The following is a 21486-nucleotide window of genomic DNA, read 5'->3' on the forward strand; positions in this document are numbered from 1 at the left end:
TAAGGCATGGTGGCAGTGGCAGTTCCTCGGAGGAGGGAAGGGAGGAACGTCCTCCTCAATTTTTCTTCTTTTGAAAGTAAATACCAAATGAAATATATGCCTTGAAATTCGAGGAAGATTCGATAATTTTTAAGTTCACAGCTATAAGAAAACCTCGGTTGATCGAGTTTTAAACGACGTGCACTCATGTGCTGCTAGAAAACTGTGAGAAGGATGCGAGATTGTTTGTGTGGAGGAAAGTCAATCCATTCCTCCTTTACTGTAGTTAACACACATAGACAACAGCGTACTAGCGGGCAGAGAAAGAAGCAGAGTTTTAAAGCAAGTAAATGGACGTATAGGGAGGAGATCCTCCTCTGAATCAGCGCATGGGCAGGAAATAGAAACCGGCTGGTCTTGCAGCAAGCTCGCTACAGCTGCCATCTAACGATGCAGCATTCAACCAGACTATAACACATCTAGGAGGAGACACAATAAAAACAGTTTTAATGCAAAGCTATGAAAGACACCATATAAACTTTCTTAAAATTATAAATCGAAATATATTATTCATTGCACTTTATAATAAGCTACTATTCATGGTTTTAAACTTTCGAGGATATCTGAAAGTTGAAGTTGATTTATATAAAACAAAGAGAAAGTAGTTTTACGTTAGTATCGAAGATCTTTTTGGCCACTGAAATTCACTTCTATTCATTGTCTACTAGACAGGACAAGAGCCAAGTTGTCAGTTTTGTACAAATATACTTGAAATTGAAAGTACTGCAAACTACATTATTTTTAACATAAAAAAAATAATCGGCCACTGGCAGCTTTGAACAATAATGGTAGTATGACTTTACAAGAACTGACATTCTTCAAAAGCCTGTGATACTGAACTTGTAAAATGTACATGTGGCAACACAGATCACATGGGTGGGCGCAGTGTTCTCGCTTTCCTAACAGATTATTTCTCATTCCCATTTCCGTAAAATGGTTCCAGTTACGTGGTCTGGTCTCTTCCATCACGTGTGATGCTGTAGTGTGCGCGAAAAATGCTGCGAGGTTGTCAATTTCCTTGTAATTGTTAATTTGTGCAATTATTCAACAACGAATGTAAGTGAAAACATATTATATTCTGGACAATTTAGGAAACTCAATTTACAAAAACAGATTATTTCTATACACCCTAACACTACCTGGTCTTCCATGTATGCATGTAGGCTAATTTGTAGCATGTTTCTCTCAAGAAGGTGTCATTTTGCGCTGTTAACTTCTTTCCTCCTCTTAAGAAATATGCAGGGGCCACCACTGCATGGTGGACATAAGAATCTACAATATTGCAACAGATACATTTATCAATGTGACAGATTTTGCAACCGAGGTGTAAAGCCACAGATAAAGGATCTGGGATCCATAAGGGTACCGATGTTAGGGGAAGGAATTGCATGAAACCAAGACCCTGAAACTTTTTGTTGGAGAGCCAAAAAACGAGCACGATCTGTATCTGAAGAAAAAGATGATTGAAGGGACTCCTTAACAAGAGAGATTAGTATTTCATCCCAATGCTTTTGAACTGCTGGAAAAGACAGAGGATCAGAGTTATTGGAAATGTTGCCCCATTGAACCAAAGCCTCCTGCACAAAAGGAATCTGAAAAATTAAAGAGGTCTTCCTAGACGTCTATAGCTATGTGATACAGCACAATACCTTAATTTTCGAAAATCTGTTGAATCCATTCTTTCAACTTACGTAGATTTACTTTTGTATTCTAGTTAGAATGGGTTCCATTTATAGTTCTTGTATATTTTAATTCTTAAGATGTCAGTCAATAAGTACTCGTATTTTGCTCTCCTTTGCATTAATCTTATTGCTGTAGTTGTCAGTATTCTAACTTAAAACCTAAGCTTCTCCAGATTAAATGTGAATCTTTCATGGTTTCTTATTGAATATTCTTCACTAAACAGGCACGAAATCAACAAAACTTGGTACCTTTCAAAATGTTGTACATCTTGTCAGCATGGTCAGCTCGCTGTCTCTCATTTAGTTCTTTAAGTTCAATGGTTGCCAGCTTCTTAGACAACATGGAGATCTGAAATAGGACACAGCACTAGGTTAGGCTTGTATCCTTAAGAGAGCAAAGCTATTTGGAGAGTACACTACTTCAATTTACCTGATTATCATGTGTATCCTGCGTGACTGTGTCCTGATTAAGTGCTGTCATTAGGACTTCCAAGGAATGCACCTTCTCCCTTGCTGCTTGTAAAGCATTCTGTAGCTCCTCCTTGTCCTTCTGCAGAACTTCCATTTCTCCTTCTAGTCGAGCAGCTAGCTGGCTTTCACATACCTCAGGAAAGCAAACAACAGAGTTCATTCATATTTACTGTTAGGTGTGGTTCTACCATCAGAAAGATTGAAGTCTGTCTTATGCGGCATTCCCACAGAGTGTGAATCGCTTGTGTCAATTATGCTTTCATAAGCCACTACCTGTGTGAACGCGGTGTAGTAAGCTTGCCTATGACATCGAACAGCTCACAATTTGGTTGTGATGGGATCAAACATGTTTGGTTTTCAGTCATGAGCCGCCTGGCTTTGATGAAGCAAGATGTCTTGCAAGCTTGTTTTTAGAAGTGACAATGATAGAATACGACTTTTGGAACTTACCAAACGGAACCTGTTCTTTACAATACAGCATTGGACGAGTACTGGAGGATCGTGATAAGCGGGCAGCAGTGGCTAAACGAATATCTGATACCCTAAATATATCAGAATTTGGACCGAAGGAAGGTATAATGAAATTTAAAAACTTGAGAAGTTCTTTTTGTCAGGAACTGAAGAAAATTTCTAAGAGTGAGAGATCAGGAAAGTCTAATTTTGTTTTGGCAATTATTGTTTGTTTCATACAGTATATGTGTCACATTTTGTTATTAGAAGTCGAATTCGCTTTAACAAATCATCAAACTGTACCACTGTCATTCTTAACGATTTTTTTTTAATTTTCAGGATGATTTTTAAGCTCTCCTTCAATAAATGTGGAAGCTCCCAAAGCTTTGTGTTATAGTATCCACTGCATAACCCACCATCTCCTTCTCCTGTTTTTTTTTTTTTTTTTCATTGCAAGAAACAAACGATTTCATTTGCTAAAACTGAAACATAACCACACATCCTTCAGCAACTAACCTGTCCATGGCCATGTCTCGATTGACTACTTCATCCCTTCCATATGAATGGATCACAATTTACAGCAAGCAGAAACTGGTGTGGAGCAACCACGATAGTTAAATTGACACAAGCGTTTCACACCCTATGGGAATGTGGCATTACAGGTACTGCCAATCAGAAAAGGAATTCGGTCCCCGAATAGTAACATTCAGGAAGGTCTTAATTGAACCACAGTCTAGTATACACAGTCACAAAGCTCAATACGTAGGGAATATGCATCCATTGATAGTTGCTAACCACTAGGATTGCTACTATCGCCTCATCACATATGATGTGAAACAGTACTGGCACAATCTATTGTTCCTAGTACCCTCATCAACTCAAGCTTCGTGACTATATAAACTAGACTGTGGTTGGACCATATCTATATATACATTACAGTTCAATCTACTGACCATTCAACCAATAATAATAGGTTCAAACAGATAGAATATGAAACTGTTCCATATACCTGTATAACTTAATTTTAATATCATCATCGTAGAATATTAACAAAAGATCTTCTCTAGCAAATGGAATTCTTTGATGTTGAACTTTAAGTGTAAAGTTATGTATATGAAGATATTTTGAGAGGCTAAAAATTAGTTTTTGAGAGAAATATTTACTCTGTATTTATCAACAATTAAAAATAACTATTTAATTTGGAAAATATAGTGGGGTTGAAGATTAAGGAAACAGCAGCAAATGTTTATATTGACTAGAATTTTCTTCTGATGGAAATTTCACTTACAAGACTCTGTTCCTTCTGCAAAAGATCTCTGTATTTAGATGTGAGCTCACTGAATTGTTTATTTGCTGCTTCTAAAGTTGTAAGTGGTACTGAGTCTTCCAGCATACTCTGAAGAGCCGAGATCCTAAATGTTGACATTTCCTGCAATATATAATATGACATGTATTTTCACACATGCACACACACTTGTACAGACTAACATACAAGCAGATGCACGACCACACTCTTTTTAAACAAGAAACTACTTCTGACAGTGAATGGACATGGGACTGAGATGCTTTCACACTTGTAAGACTTATAAAAAGGGAGTACTGATACAGTCTTACCATTTAACTCAGAAATTTGAAACTGATTCATAGTGTACTCTCAATTAAGAAAATCTATAACCCCTCCTGAGAGTCACCGATTTTAACATTATATATTAAGGCTCATCTCCACTATTAAACATTTAACAACAACAACATGTTAAATGTTAAATTGTTTACCGTTAACATCCCAACATGTTGATTGAACATGTTAATGCTAATTTCATTTAACACTTTGTCCATACTGTTAAACATGTTAAACTTGACTTTCTTTGCGTAGTCCACCATAAACAGTCTATGAGATTTTAATATAGATAGTGTTTATTTTCAAAACTTGGACAATGGACTCAGATGATGATCTGATTTTTGTAATTGCCTCTATTGCTTGTTACAAGGCTTTGAAAAGGAAGAAAATGAGAATGTGGATGCGGCAATATCTTAGTAAAAGACACTATGCAGGATACATTCTAAACGAGCTTAAAGTTGAATACAGTATCGATTTGGATTCAAAAACTTGCTGAGAATGTCAGAACACGATTTTAATATAGTGCTGCAAAAATACTTCCTGTTACATAAAAAAATACGCAATTTAAGAGCAGCCATTTCATCTCAATTAAAAAAAATTACAGCGCGATTGATTATCATAGGACCTACGACATGATAGATGTTAAAGGAGTGGGTAATATCGTATAATTATTCTTTCCGAAGTTTTACGAACGTTAACATACATCACCAAATACGACCATTACTGACATCAATATAGCATTAATGTTTAGCATACGATGAGAGTGCGAAAACTCTCTATTGTATTCTTGAGAACAATTAAATAATAATTCCAGTTCTCTAAAACAGTTGGCCTTCTTAGTTTTGCCCATGTATTCTTTTGCAGATACATCCCACAAACAAGGCCTTTCCATCAGTGCATTAATTTTATTCTAATGTATTTTCTTTCGTCCACTCCATTACTTCGAACAACTTACAGCCAACACTAAGGGCCAATGATAGTATAAAAATGATCAAGATACGCGTCACAAAATCGGAACTTATAGTTGTTGCCATAGACAAATAAGTTGTTGCTATGGAAACTGTACGAATTTTGCCGAACTGTACTAACGCTGCACGAGCAAATGAATTGACTTGACATGTTTTCCATTTCTGCTGGAAAACACGCCAACATGTTAAAAGTGTTAAATTCAACATACTTAGTTAACATGTTAAGTCAATTGAGACTTGAAATGTCTATATACATGTTAAATTCAACATGTTGTTAAATGTTTAATAGTGGAGACGCACCTGTATGAGAACTATTTTACTTTGATAATAGCTTGTACTGATATATTGAATTGTTCTGTACCTTGTGTCTCTGCAGCTCCCCAATTCTCTGTGTCACAGCACATTCTATGGATCCCATGTCATCCTTGAGCTTGGAATTTTCTTTGCGCAGGTAGTTTTCCAGATTTTGCAAAGCTTTGCACTTTCTCCCTAGCACCTTCATATTGGACATGTTGAGTGCCATGCGTTTTGCACTCTCTGCTAGCAGTTGCTTCTGTTCAGCCTCGTCCTTGCTTAATGCCTCCCAATGTTCTTCATACTCTTTAACCATTGCTTGTAAACTCTCCACATTTTCTTTCAATTTTTCTTTCTCTGTTTCAAAATCTGCTTGTGATTTCTTCCATTCGTTCCTTTCTGTATTGTATTGCTTATACAAAAGGCCCATTTGGTGACGGAGAATGTTGTAATTGTTGTTAAATTCTTCCACCTTCTTTCCTAAGATTTTATTCTGTTCTTCTTCTTTGTGATATTCCTGGTAAACCAAGATATTCAGTTATTTTTATCACTAATAAATATATATATTTCTATGTCAAATCTTGTACAAATAAAGACAAATAATTTAATTTTAAATAAAAGGACAAATAGTTATAGATAAATATACAAATTATTAATGTATAGAAGAGACCTTTGAGTGTGTTTCCATATGGAAATTTGAGGAGAGAATTGGAGAAGTTCAATGCAGAACTAGTTTCTTTTTATGCAGAATTTGAAGAACATCAGACAATTATTACACAAAATCCTTATTTATATTCAGTGGTTCTTTATTGGTCAAGACGTGGTAAAATATTCGCCCCATTTTACATGGAAAGCAACTCGGAGGTCTCAATCTTTAAGAACTTTCGAAATTCAGACATATCATTTGCCATTTCTGGAAATAGTTGGAAAAAGTGAGTTCATTAACTGGACACTACAGTTTATAAATATTATGCAACGAGCCTAAAATGGTAGTAATTAAGATGTGATTATGTTTATGAAACGAGCATCATTGAGTTTTATAATTTTCATATGAACATCTTAATTACCATTATAGGCAAGATGCATACGACTGTTTTGATCGACCATAATTAAATGTCTAAGTTTTGAGTTTTTACAAATATGTTAGGAGAAAATCCACAAACGATTAGGGAAAACGTGGAAATTCTAGTTGAAGCAAGTAAAGCGATAGGGTTGGAAGTAAATCCCGAAAAGACTAAGTATATGATTATGTCTCATGACCAGAATATTGTACAAAATGGAACTATAAAAATTGGAGATTTATCCTTCGAAGAGGTGGAAAAATTCAAATATCTTGGAGCAACAGTAACAAATATAAATTACACTCGGGAGGAAATTAAACGCAGAATAAATATGGGAAATGCCTGTTATTATTCGGTTGAGAAGCTTTCATCATCTAGTCGTCTGTCAAAAAATCTGAAAGTTAGAATTTATAAAACAGTTATATTACCGGTTGTTCTGTATGGTTGTGAAACTTGGGCTCTCACTTTGAGAGGGGAACAGAGATTAAGGGTGTTTGAGAATAAGGTTCTTAGGAAAATATTTGGGCCTAAGAGGGATGAAGTTACAGGAGAATGGAGAAAGTTACACAACACAGAGCTGCACGCATTATATACTTCACCTGACATAATTAGGAACATAAAATCCAGACGTTTGAGATGAGCAGGACATGTAGCATGTATGGGCGAATCCAGAAATGCATATAGAGTGTTAGCTGGGAGGCCGGAGTGAAAAATACCTTTGGGGAGGCCGAGACGTAGATGGGAAGATAATATTAAAATGGATTTGAGGGAGGTAGGATATGATGGTAGAGACTGGATTAATCTTGCTCAGGATAGGGACCAATGGCGGGCTTATGTGAGGGCGGCAATGAACCTACGGGTTCGTTAAAAGCCAGTAAGAGAGAGAGAGAGAGAGAGAGTTACTTTAGTGAAAATGATATGGTGAGCATGCGTGTATTTTTAGCATGTTCTTGACTATTGCAACAGATGGCACGAGTGTGAGTGTCTTTTCAGTGTGTTACTGAATAGTGCAACAGATAACAGGCACATATGCCGTATTTATTGATTTTTTTTTTTTTTTTTTTTTTTTTTTTTTGTAGAGCCTGATATGGAGATTTTAACTTCAAAGCAATACACATTAAAACACAGGAAATGAACTCAATTTATTAGAATATTAAAATTAACATGAACAGAATTTATTTCATTTTAAGTACATGTCGTTGATTGTGCAGTTTGTTAAATTTATTTCCCAGTGGAATGTTTGAAGTTCGGTTAATGTTTATTTGAGTGATTCCATCAATGTCACTTTCAAAACTCGCACCTGCCATTTTGGATTGGTGCTCTCAAGGCTTGTGGGATGTTGCATGTAAAATATTAATCAATATCGAATATGCTTAGTTTAAAATCGATAGTTGCAATAACATAATGATTAGCAGTACTTTAATGTATGTCATTAAGATATAGTTACGTCACATGTAATGAGCGTATTATAGTATGGTCAAGCAAAAAAAGAAAAAAAATATTTTTCGTAAGTGAGTACATGCCAATTTTCATAATTCAACCGAAATACATATACATTAATAATTTCTACTCATTAAAGTCTTATTGCAATTTTAAAGCGTAAAATAATATCTGATGCTTCTTAATTAAAAAAAATGTAATACAGGAAGTAAATTCAGAAATATAAGATAACGTACTGATTAGATGCATTGAGTAAGAACTGAGTATCAGCATAAAATTGAAAACTGTGTAAATGACTAAACCGAATTGGACTGAGCAGACGAAAACATATTTCCACAACTATCTAGTGACATCTTTGTGGGTTTGTACTGACAGTCCACTAATCTTCGTTCAGTTAATGTGTTTCACAAGAGATCAACTTGTTAACTATGGACTAATTCCAATCTGTGCTACGTATTATTTTGATGATAGGGTAGAGTGATGAGACCTATGGTTTACTTGTCAATGATATATATATGGTTTATTTTACAATGCTTTATCAACTATGATGGTTATCTAGGGTCAGTGAAATGAAGGTGATAATGCCAGTGAAATGAATCCAGGGTCGAGCACTGAAAGTTACCCAGCATTTGCTCTTAATGTGTTGAGGGAAAACCCTGGGAAAACCCTCAACAAGGAACTTCTCCCAACCAGGATTTGAACCCAGACCCGTTTGTTTCATGGTCAGACATGCTAACTATTACTCCATGGCAGTGAATGTCATCTTTGTTGACATCTGGTCAATCTATATCATGAATAGGCTACATTATCATAACTGATCAGAATGAAGAAAATTTATTATTGTATCCTTTACAGAGTTAATATCCAGATCATTCGTGATGTACAATAAAACAAAATAGTTCTTATACCATGATAAGAGTGCTAGTGAACTATCCGCAATATTCATTAAACTTACATCTAGGACATGTAACATTTGCATGTTAAGTTTGGCAATAATCTCTGCACTGGAAAGAGGCAAGTCTGGTGGCAATTCCATCTCTTGGTACATAACACCCTTTGTGCCCACTTGCCCTTCCTGCAGTGTTGCCAGTGTGTGTTCGAGCTGCTCGATTTTTATAAGTGCTTTCTGTAGTTGCTGTGAAGTCTGACTCTCTTCCAATCTAAAAATGTAATCACATAATCAAGCATTAGAATTCTGTCAGTTTCTTAATAATGGGACAAAACAAAATGTAAATCAAGCTTTCAGGTATAACTCCCTGTAAAGTTGATTTGAATAATTTCGAGGGAAAAATTGTTCCGGGGCCGGGAATCAACTTTACAGGGAGTTATACCTGAAAGCTTGATTTGCATAATACACGTCACTGTTCATTAACAGAAAACCACAATTTAAGTCACACAGATTTAGTGTGCACTCGATGTTGGTTGCTTGACTGTTGTCAGCCCACTTTGAGGTCTGTGGATATAGAGGAAAAACTGGATCGGTGTCTGGTAGAGTTCCCGGGTAGCTCAGTTGGTAGAGCATTGGTACATTTAACCAAAGGTCCCGGGTTCGATGCCCGGCCCTGGAACAATTTTTCCCTCGAAATTATTCAAAACAAAATATTATGCTTATATCACTTCAATATTTTTCTTGTTACTTGAACAACAATAAATAAATAATTTTGAAGTTAATTTTTTAAGCTGGTTATTTAACGATGTTGTATTAACTACCAGGTCATTTAGCGTCGAAAAATAAATAAATTAAACAGTGAAATATTACGTAAGAGACATCTCAGTATATAAGCACTATACTGAAAGCAGTTGAATTTATTTTTTTTGTTTGATAATATGCTTAATAGCAGGGTTTAAGCTACATTCGCATTTGTCGCATTTTGTTACTCAACTTATAAAAATGCAACAAACTTTCAATGTAAACGTACAAAAATGTGACAACCGATTGGACTTCAGAAACGAAGATGGTAATAAAGAACATGATATCAGAGATCTGTATGATAATTAGTTTTAGAGAATCTGAATTAAATGAAATGCTGATAGCATGGACAATGTTCAAGAAAGTAATGAGCAATAGATGTCCAGGAATGGATTTCAAAGAGTTGATACAATTCAGGTAAGTTAACAAGTTAAGTAAACAATTTCTTCTAATCAATTTATACAATTCCATCACATATTGTAAATTGTGAGTTAGAATTAGTTGCATGAATCTTGTTAAAACTGTAATTAGAAAAAGTCTTTTAGTAAAAAGAGTTAGCACTCTGCTAACAATAGATCTGCTATTCGTAAAGAATTTCAATGTTTAGAGTGCCTATATGACGTAAATTCGGCATTATTGATTCTAAACATACCTACATCTAATGATTTAGTTACATAAGTATATCTAGAGTGTAGTAAAATGGATTGAAAGTAATAAAACTCCAAGAAACAAATTATATAACTTTCTGTTTCTGCAAACCTTATTAATTTTATCTTTCTGTACAGTTAATTAGAATATTGCACAAACTTTTCTCAATTTGCACAAATATAATAAAAGAATTGTATTCCAATGGATACTATCCCATTGTGGAATCCTGTGAAACGTGCATGCAGATGCTTTAGCAAAGAAGGGCAGCACTGCTACTTACAGATCTCTTACTAAATCTATGTATTACTCTGTGAAAAGATTTATCAAATGTACATACTTAGACTTCAACAAACAAAATTTGATAACACAATCTCAAGGGAAAAAATGAAACTCTCCGCGTCATATTCCACAGTTAATTCCCGATTTACCACGAAAATCGTCTGTAGCTGCATTTAGATTGGCAACAGGCCATGATTGTTTGGCCAAACACCTGCATAGAATTGGAATATATCAGTCCCCTAACTGCCCATTGTGTAACTCAAACCAAGAAATGGACTCAGAACACCTCAAAATCTGTGCCTCAGTGGCTGACCATGATAATATCTTTGAAAAATATTGGAGTGCAAGAGGTCAAATGACTTTACTGTCAAATGCCTGGTAGTAGAAAACAACAACAAATATAATTTTTCATTTGTGCATTTTTGCGACAATTATTTATTTTCTAGCTTAAACCTTGCTTAATACTCTACAGATGTTGGTAATATAATGAAAACAGTAGCACATCATAGTAGCATTTCAATAAGGCTACAAATATTAAATAATAATATTATTAAATCACCTTTTGAATGCATCTCTGTACTAAATTTCTCGAGATTGTGTATATTTTGTTGTACTTGGAACGTTTGGATAAAGTCATTTTATATGAGACATTGCTTGGGAACTGAAAGGGATACTGGAAATTTTTGGTATATTACTATTGACAGCTAAAAAATCAGGTATATCATTAATCATTCTGCTTTTCTGAAATGCAATCTCAAAATTCCTTGAATAAAATCAAACCAATCATTAATTCATTTACAAAAAGATAACCAATAAATCTAGAACTGTTATTATTGTTGCTGGTTAATATTTAACTTAAAGCCAAATATTTGACAATTAAATAAATGGCTCTTTCAGTTGATTTCAGCTTAGTTGACTGAAAAATAGTGTCTGACATTCACCTTGATAAATGATATTCTAGGATCACTGATTTTGGAAATCAAATGCTTTTAGCATCATGAACCTTTTTGTAGTATCATAATATACTAATATATGCTTTAAAAATCCATGAAATTTTGCAGATTGTACAAAACTGGGAAGGATACGAATGTCCAATTTGTTTAAATTAAAAATAACCGAGAGATGGGAAATGGCAGACATACTGACTAAATGAGTATCAGAATCATTTTTTACGAAAGTGTGATTTTATTTGTCGAGTGCATAACCAGAAAGACTGCATAGTGTTTACAAATCCAGAATATGTGAATGAATACCGTGTGGATCGTAGCTGCTCACGCAACACAGCATTACTCCCTTCTAAAGAGTTCAGCTGAGCCTGAAGTCTCATTGCAGGGTGATACCAGCCACTGAGATGTCTTGAATCTAAGGCTTCCAACAGCCTTTCTAATGTCTTGGATTCCACTTGCACTGTACTAGTTTCTGAAAGCAATAAGTGTTACCTTTAATCATGCAAAACTAAACTGAAATAATGTACCGACTATGTAGTACAGATATCAGTTATATGAAATGGTCCAAGAAACACAATTTACAGTAACATGCGTATGGTCTAAGACTTAAAGGTATGTATTTGATGTTCGGAATTTAACAAGGCAGTTACCAATATTATCTTTCTCTTCCCAATACAACAGACCCTTATTTAACATTTTTCTGGGGACACAGAATAATTAACCTTAAATGGGGGTTGACACTAAAAAGGAATTACATTTTTTGTTTAAAAGATGTTCAATACTTTTGCAAAAATTCAATTTATTTACAAAAAAGCTGCAATATGTAAATTATGAATATTGCACAAAAAACTTTGGACAACATTAAAGGGAAGAATTAAATTAATTTTTTTCAAAAGACAAAGCGTTTTCCTTTTCATGGCCATTGTTTTCTTGTAATATGTACTGGTAAAAACAATTCCGTCTCATTACTGTAATAGCGCCAATACTACACACCTCAGCGAGCACAACAAAGACAAAAGACTGATGCTGTAGTTGTGATTGTTACACAGACATGCAGCTTCATGTAGCAACGAGGACAAAGGAGGGATCACATAGCACATACCGTTAGCACGTGGTAGTGAGGCTGCAGCATTAAGTCACTGACTCTTCAAAAAACTTGTATTTTATATATTCAATCAAACTGCATTTTGTATTAGTAGAGATTTACAAAAATAATTTAAGAACACGTTTTAATGTAAAATACGGACTTGACAGCAAAGAGAATAACATTTAATCGAATATAAAATACATTAAGCATATGTATAATTATTGGGACTCTGAAAATGTAATGTTAAATGCAGAAAAACGTTAAATTAAGGTCACCTGAAATTGGGGTTCTACTATCTTTAACAATATCAGAATGGAATTTTAAATATAACATGATCTCAGGTATTTTGTACAAATTTAGATCACTGTCGTCGTCATTGTCGTCGTCGTCATCGTCGTCGTCGTCGTCGTCATCGTCATCATCGTCATCATCATCATCATCATCATCATCATCATCATCATCATCCATACAGGTTATAGTTCCAGAAGGACTGGTATGGTCCACAAAAATTTTCAGCTACCAATTCAGGTATTGTGCCAAATCCTGGGATTTCCATAATTACTTTTCACAGAAAATGTTAGCTATTAAGATGATCTGATAGAGTTCGTGTCCAAATATACAATGTTGTAGTTTCCCACGGTCACCTCACTGGTAATAAGAATAACAATGCATTATGGAGAAACAGTGAAATTATGATATCATCCCCTGCAAGGCAGAATATCATAAGCGCCAGTTTTACTGAAAATTAGTTACGGTGTTTAGGATAAATTGCCCAACATTACGCTTCGACTGTAAAAGTTCCTTGACCCCAAACATTTTTTCTCTCTGATAATATAGGTTTGAAATTTGATTGTCATATTCACAATCACTTTGGATAAGTATCGTAACCATGTCTCCTATAAAGTTAGCAAAATGGTGCTTATGATACTCTGCCTTGCAGGGGATGATATGATAGAGGGGATATCCTGAGAAAATCAACCTCAACACAGCCTTGTCCATTACACATTTCCTGTTGAATTCTTTTAGATTTGAAGTTAGACTTTCAGCACAGAAAACTAACACTTAGTTGTTTGCATAATGAAGTGCCTAACATGTAAAAATGACAACTGAAATAAAATGAATCTAGGTACAAGTTACCAACTGATACTAGAAAATTTGATAAAAATGACATATCATCACAATGAAATGCTAATAATTAAAGAGATAATATTCTATGCTGTACAGAAGTACAATATCTCGCAACAATAGATGAATAAAAATGTTTAATTTGTTTCTATTAATATACCATCTTGCTTGTGAATGCTGTCCAGGATCTCGTGCATGCCCTTCCTCAGGGCCTCATTCTCCGAGGTCATCTCTTGAAGTCTGTCCTCCAACTTGACAACATCTTGATGGAGTCGCAGCTTCTCTCCTTCCAAGAGTCTCATCTCCTCATCTGTGTGCATTTCCTCTATTACTTCTAAACTCAAGCTCTGTTTGCCAAGAGATGATGGCACAATGCTCTGACTGATTTTGCTCACAGTATCAACATCGTCTTCTGTGCTAACATCAGGTTGCTGCCCCAAGGCCTCGACTTGCTGATTCAGTCTACTAAGTTTCTGACTCAGTTTATGGTTCTGTAATATAAATTGTACAATTAGATTTGTTTTCGACGGAAAGAAAGTCTTACAAGAAAATAAATTGCAGTATTATTCAAGGATATTATCAATGCAGAACTAATGCAAATAAAATTTAAAAAAGAGGGGGAAAACAAGTGGCAGCAGACGTGCTATACCTGGAGGGTGAGCCACTGACCAACGTAAAGACTTTTAAATACCTGGGGATAACCCTGCAACAAAATGGATCGACATACACAGGCCACATCAAAGACAGAGTGGCAGGGGCAATAATCTCCATGCACGACATTCAGCACTTCACCAGTATCTCGTTGGAAACGGCGATGAAAATCTTCACGGCTAAAATAGTGCCTATCATCACATATGGCCTCGATATTGTCTGGCAATACCTCACTAAAGGTAATCTGAAGGACCTCGAGAAAGTAAAAGCGACATATCTGAAACGGGTACTCGGCCTGTCCAGATTTGCACCATCCAGAATCGTCAATGAACTAACCAGAGAACCTATGTTACTAGAAGACCTACGGCTGCAATTCCTACTGCCATCAACATCAGCATACGAGAACACCGTCCTCGAACACCAACGTAAGAAAGCAGAAATATGGGAGGAGTTCTACGTCACAGATGCCATGGCCAGAGAAGACTGGAAGGGGGCCAACTACCTACAGAGACATCTGGTGACCAGATTTGCGACCCATGGCTTCCACTTCAAAATATGCCACAACACCAGCTTTCACGAACCGAACGAAGAGTGCATGTGTTTACTGCGTAACGAACTATGTGGAAGATACCATGTGATGGAGTGTAAAAACCGATTAGTTTCACTGACCAAGTTCTGCAATAGCGAAAGCTAAAATCCTGCACATTGTGCGCACTTCCGTTATTATAAAATTTAAAAAAATATTTCTCAATTTTTGTATGCATAACAATAATATAAATACAATCTGATCCTTTATTTCTGGAGAAAATGTAATAAGATTCGTAAAATATCAAACTGACTTCACTGAATATAATGACCACTATAGAAAGAATGTTTCAGTGGCTGTGTTACGAATATTGGTCTAGCAGAAAGTGTCATAAGAAGCAATTGAGAATAAGATCACCACAGTGGCTCAGTGTTAGCGACTTGAGCTGATAAGCTAGAGGGCTCAATACTCGTTCTACCCTGAATTTTACCTTGTGTTGGGAAGCCAGTGGTCCAGGCAACACAGGGGTTTTGTCCAGGTAGTCCAGTTCTCCTGTGACATCCCAACAATTCCCCATAATTATCATTCATTACGAGCATAATGTGGACTCATGTCTGAGATGCACTCTAAATAGTCTCTGACGAGCTAAGTGGTCTACAATTCTCAGCACTAGTAACATCTATAAGCCCACCTGTAGAGTTGGGGCAAATAACGAGAAGTTAAGGGCTCTACCTGAGAGGATAAAAAGAAAGGAGGGAGTAATCCAGGCAAATATGCTTGAAATGATGAAAGATGAGTGGAATGGAGAAAAATTCTCTCCGGCACCGGGATTTGAACCCGGGTTTTCAGCTCTATGTGCTGACACTCTATCCACTAAGCCACACCGGGTTCCTATGATGATGCAGAATTTCTGCACAGAAATATCATATGTACTTCAGTACATCGTAATAATATATGATATGCGAAAAATAATCACTTAGGGCCATATTCATAGACATTCTTAGAGCGGGCTTCCTGTGAATGATCAGCGAACTAACATTTTTCGTATTCATAAACCAGTGTTAGCGATATGATATGAATCCTGTACAAGTAATCACTCAAAAGCCGGGGCTAGTTTAGCACACTCGTAGCGCAGGCTAGCAAAATGACTATGCATAGCACCCCTAGTAATTTAAGATGGTGCTTATTCCATTGGATCCCGGTCACTTAGTCACTCATAATGAGTGCACTTCTGCACATGTGTGGACATTGTGCCACTGTCATACATCTATGACGCAGTGCATGAGAGTAGGCCACTAGAGGGAACCCAAGAGGTGGAACTTAAACTGAGAAGATTCAATCTGACATCAGGATGGGAACCCGGTGTGGCTTAGTGGATAGAGCATCAGCATGTAGAGCTGAAAACCCGGGCTCAAATCCCAGTGCCAGAGAGAATTTTTCTCAGTTCCACTCGTCTTTCATCATATGATGATGCAGAATTTCTGCACAGAAATATCATATGTACTTCGGTACATCATAATAATAAATATGATTGAAAACGATGTGATGGATATGACGTCAAACTACACCTTTTATGACCCATAATTCACCGCAAAATACCGCCAATCGCCAAATATTCAATTGCTCCTATCGGTTTCGGTCATACGTAAACGGTTTAGAATGGATGTGGAGGTAACAGATTAGCAGATTATTATATCAATGTACATTTCACTGTATATTTATTAAAAGTGTTACGGTTATGACTTGGACTGAACATTTAATTTCTACATTCTTTCTTTTATCAAGAATAATGTTGGCAGTCCTTCATATGTTAAAGCATAGGAAGACATATCCAACAGACATATTCTATAGTTGAGCTGGACAAAATATTAGCTTATTTATATATAAAAAAAAATAAAACCTGCTGAACTTGACTACACTTTTGAAATATTCATAACAACACGAAACAATTTGTAATCGTAATAATATGAACAAAATAGTTGATAAACACACCGGAAAAAGATATGCACTATGGGTAATTTGACGGCCATAGTAGTACACTTTTTTGGTTCCACCGTTTCATGCTTATGGCCTGGGGTTGGGCTCTACTATTGTTGGGGGGAGGGAGGAGGGGAGGCAGGAGAAAACGAGACTGAGAGAATATGATACCCAGATACAGAAACAAGAAACATCTCAATTGCGAGTTAAAACCCAAAATAATTGTCACTAAAATACCAGCAAATGCTCTCAGATGCACGTAATTTGAATGTATGGTATAGAGAACCTTCACCAGAAGATCGGTAATATTTAATATTACTTCCAAAATTCGTAACACTACATTGACAAACGAGTGATATCTGTTGCTGGAATGTCTCCAGTACAGTCTTGTAGATTTTGAAAAATGTATTATTTTTCTGTTATACATCTTGATTCTGTTGGTAAATTCCACTGTGCACTTAAACAAAATAGGAATTTACAATAACCCAAACTGCCCTTTATGTGATCAAGAAGAAGAAATGGTTGAAGACCATCTTCAAACCTGTAATGTCCTACCTGCTGGATCCATAATAGAAAAATACTGGAGAACAAGAGCGCTAATGGCTTCACTGCCAAGGGCCAAACATTACACAACAAACAAATTTCACTGTACAATTGACATATAAATATGCATGCATACAAGAAGATTTGCCTGAATATCTGGTATTTTAGTGACAACTAATCTGCTTATAATTCACAACTGAAATATTTCTGAACATGGATTGCTATTCTCCAATTGCTATAGTATATACATTTTATCTTCCCCCACTTGTAGATGTAGAGTGGACGCGAGCAGGGGAAGATAAAATGTATATACTGTACTTATGACTTCTTACTGGCTCTAAAAGTTTGTAACGTGAACATTTAAATATAACTTTTATATCTTATCATAAAAATACATAAATTATTGCTATGAGTATCAGTACCTTAGAACCCAATTATACTTTGATATGGTGTGTTATGGAGATAACAATCAACTGTCGAAAATGAATAAGGAAAAGAAAAATCGTATTTTGTATCCATTTGTGATCTAAAATAAAAAGTTTGTAATTAAATAATAGCCCTGTAATGTGCTGTTTGTGACAGTTATGGGACTGATGCCATTCAAGGTAGAGAAATTATGCAGAATAGTTCAGGAAAGTTGTCCCAGTGCATTCTACTGAAAAACGGCCCTGATTATTACTTTTGTTAATGATAGTACAGACCCAAAAACAAAATTTGGGCCACCTAAATTTTCCAAGTAAGCACTGAGCATGTGCACTGTGTTATAACTGGAACTTGGAAAATTCAGGTGGCCCAAATTTTGTTTCTGGATCTGTACAACTAGTCACACAAAAATTTTGCTCACCTCAAGTTTCAGTTGCAATTTCTCTTCTTCAAGCCGCTCAGCTTGCTGCTGCAGCACTTTCATCAGCAGCTGTTCCTTCTTTCTCTGAGCAAGGATCCCATCCACTCGAACAGGACTGTCAGTAGGCAAGCCTAGCTTCTCCCTGCCATGCATAACATTAACATTTTAATACTTCAAGATTGTGCCTGTGAAGACACTTGCTATTATCCCCTTTCTGTGTTGTGTCTCTGGAAATAATGTAATTTTTCTATGAAATACATGACTCAGCTTTGATAGAAAAACATCGTGAATTTAATATAGAAACACATATTGCATTCACTGACTTCGAAAAGGCTTTTGATAAAGTAAACTGTAACAAAGTATTAGAAATATTGGCATGTTACCATATTCCACAACAAATAATTGAGCCGTTCAGAGCAAAAGTGGTGTAAGTCAAAATTGGGTAATGAGGTTTAAAGTAAAAATTCTGTAAAATACAGCGTAAAGTAGCAATTAATATGGCCTTCTTGCTATCCATTGACTATTAATAGTTTAAATAAATTGAATATTAATTGCTACTTTGGGCTGTATTTTAGAGAATGTTTACTTTAACCCAAATTACCCATTTTTGACTTACACTACTTCTGCTCTGAACGGCTCAATTCTAAACATGACCATTCTCATGGCCTAGTGATCAGAGCTTCTGGCTATAGTTCATGAGGTCCCGGGTTCGATTCCCAGTTAGAGCACAGGAATTTTTCCTTAAAGGGGATTATTTCTGTGTTTGTCCATTGTACGGAATTTAGGTTAAGTTTAGATTTAAGACCTCTCCTGGCACCACATAATCATAACCATCCTATCATATCATTGGAGTAATGTAACTCTGCCTTCCAGGTGCCCCAACCTCAGAAGTGGGTTACAACTAAGCCACTGCCAGGAGAGAATACCAGAAATGTCGAAAAGACAACCTGGTGGCATTGGTTGGAAAAAAAAATAATTCTGAACAGTTTTAACTTAAACAAAAAACAACGATATCTGTTAAAGTTGATGATAAACTAATTGGCTTAAAATTTCTTCTAGAGTTGACAAGGATGCCTACTTTCACCCCTTTTATTCAACATTTTTGTGAATAGAATAATACGTGAGTTTATACATACAAGACATGGACATAGTTAATCAACCGAAATTTATGTTTAGATACACTAATCTTCGCAGATGATTTGGTCTTATTAGCTAGTTCTGAAGATGGCTACAACGATCAGTCCCTAATTTAAAATTAATTGCTGACAAATTTTACATGGAAATCTCCACTGACAAACTAAAGTAATGGCTTTCTGTGACAAAGAATCAGTACCAAGTAAAATTTGTATAAATGATACAATTTTAGAAAGAGTAAATGAATTCAATTATCTTGGCTTTAAACTACTATTTTTAAAAGATTTAGATATTCCTGCAAAAAATTTTTAATTTAATAAAGCCATGGGCATCATTAAAAGTGTAATGAAACCTTCCCTTGTTCTAAAACATATCCGCTGTCATCTATACAAAACCGGTCCTTTGTTATGGCAGTAAAGCTTGAACTTTAAGAAAGAATGATGAAAATAGAATTACTGCTAGTGAAATGAAGTTCATGCGTCGAGCAGCTGGCTATACCAAATGGAATCACGAAAGAAATGAAGACATCTTACAAGAACTCGGAATGGAATCAGTACTGTAGTATATAGCCTACACCAATATCAAGATAATTGGCACTGTATGCCAAGCATAAGCCTAGAACAAGAATTTCTCGAGCAATCTTGAATTACAGACCAGCAAGAGAAAGATCACTAGGACACCCTGTGAAGAGAGGAAGCAAATTTTATAGACTGCAACAGTTTTTTTTAAGGACTATTACCTGTTATGATGATGATGATGATGATGATGATGATGACGATGATGATGATGATGATGATGATGATATTTATATTTATAAGGGAGTAAAAATATTTAAATATAAATATTAACACTGACAAATCAAACAAAATTACTAAATTCGTTTACTATGGGCACCATAAATTCTGGTTTGAAATCATCACTCATCCAAAATATACCAGGATCAAAATGTATAAAAATTAGTTAGATCAATTCTGAGAGATGATTGCAAAGCATGGACTGCCAGGAAGAAGGCTAAGGCTCAAATAACTCCAGCTGAGACGAGGTTTATGTCAGATACGGCTGAATACACAAAATGGGATCACAGAAAAAAGAATTATAGACTGAACCTATTTTACTATACCTAGAGTAACAAAGGGAAAATTGAAAGAACTATGCCAATAGAATGAACAACGAAAAAATCCTGAAAGTTATCTATTGATACAGACCTCGAGGGACATCAACTGGAGATTCTGCTAAAAGATCAATTGAGCTCATAACAGGCTATGTAGCTTAATAATGACTAGTGAATGATGATGATGATGATGATGATGATGATGATAATGATTATATTGATAATGAATAAATTATTGTGTCCAGTGTAAAGGAAGTCAAGTCAGTTGCTTTCAGTACCTCAGTGCTAAGTTTTGTTCTTCCAAGTGACCAGCCTCTGCTTGCAGTTTGTTTGAGGCCTGGACCAGCTCTTCAATCTGCTTGTCTCGAACACGACGCTGTTGTCTAAGCTCCTTGATCTCACTCACAGCTTCAGCTAAGCCATACTCTCCAGACTCATATTCTCTCAATTGAATGATCATTTCTGTTGCCTGAAGTAAATACAAAGCAGAACATTGTTCAATAAGTAAAAATATTAATTTTTCCTATGGAATGCTTATGGCAATGTACAATGTAATCATAGAATGAAATGTATGATTACTGTCAGGATAATTACAACATTTTCCACCTGGCTTCTTTTATTATGAAACTTGACAGTATTTTATTCAATTTTAAAAAACATTCTAAACGATAGATTCAAATGGAGATCTAATATCCTTAGAATGACTTGTAAATAACCAGGCAACATTCAACACTAAATTATACTCCATTTTGAATCTTTCGTACACTACTTTTAACATTTGAATATAAAGGAGGTAGGTATTCCCGTAACAAGCCATGAAGGCACTTAGGGGGCATGGAGGTAGAGCCCCATGCTTTCCATGACCTAGGCACTAGAATGAGGTGGTGTGGTCGGCACCATG

At 35.7% G+C, this 21486-nt stretch overlaps 1 protein-coding gene and 1 non-coding gene across 3 annotated transcripts in view; one reads left to right on the forward strand and one right to left on the reverse strand.

Annotated features, from left to right (window-relative positions):
• Cep290 (Centrosomal protein 290kDa) overlaps positions 1 to 21486 on the reverse strand; it is an 84085-nt gene that overhangs the window by 48207 nt on the left and 14392 nt on the right. For both annotated transcript variants that reach the window (XM_069849645.1, XM_069849644.1), the window contains exons 11-19: positions 20864 to 21054; positions 18341 to 18482; positions 13960 to 14290; positions 11894 to 12059; positions 8979 to 9183; positions 5590 to 6039; positions 3931 to 4071; positions 2152 to 2325; positions 1971 to 2070 (exon numbers count right to left, since the gene is read on the reverse strand). In XM_069849645.1, the coding sequence (XP_069705746.1) occupies positions 1971 to 2070; positions 2152 to 2325; positions 3931 to 4071; positions 5590 to 6039; positions 8979 to 9183; positions 11894 to 12059; positions 13960 to 14290; positions 18341 to 18482; positions 20864 to 21054 (1900 nt within the window). The remainder of the gene's footprint in view (positions 1 to 1970; positions 2071 to 2151; positions 2326 to 3930; positions 4072 to 5589; positions 6040 to 8978; positions 9184 to 11893; positions 12060 to 13959; positions 14291 to 18340; positions 18483 to 20863; positions 21055 to 21486) is intronic.
• Positions 9519 to 9591, forward strand: TRNAN-AUU (transfer RNA asparagine (anticodon AUU)). Its single transcript has one exon. It is a non-coding gene; the product is annotated as a tRNA-Asn (tRNA).

This window comes from Periplaneta americana, chromosome 16 (genome assembly GCF_040183065.1).
Source record: "Periplaneta americana isolate PAMFEO1 chromosome 16, P.americana_PAMFEO1_priV1, whole genome shotgun sequence".
Taxonomy (NCBI): domain Eukaryota; kingdom Metazoa; phylum Arthropoda; class Insecta; order Blattodea; family Blattidae; genus Periplaneta; species Periplaneta americana.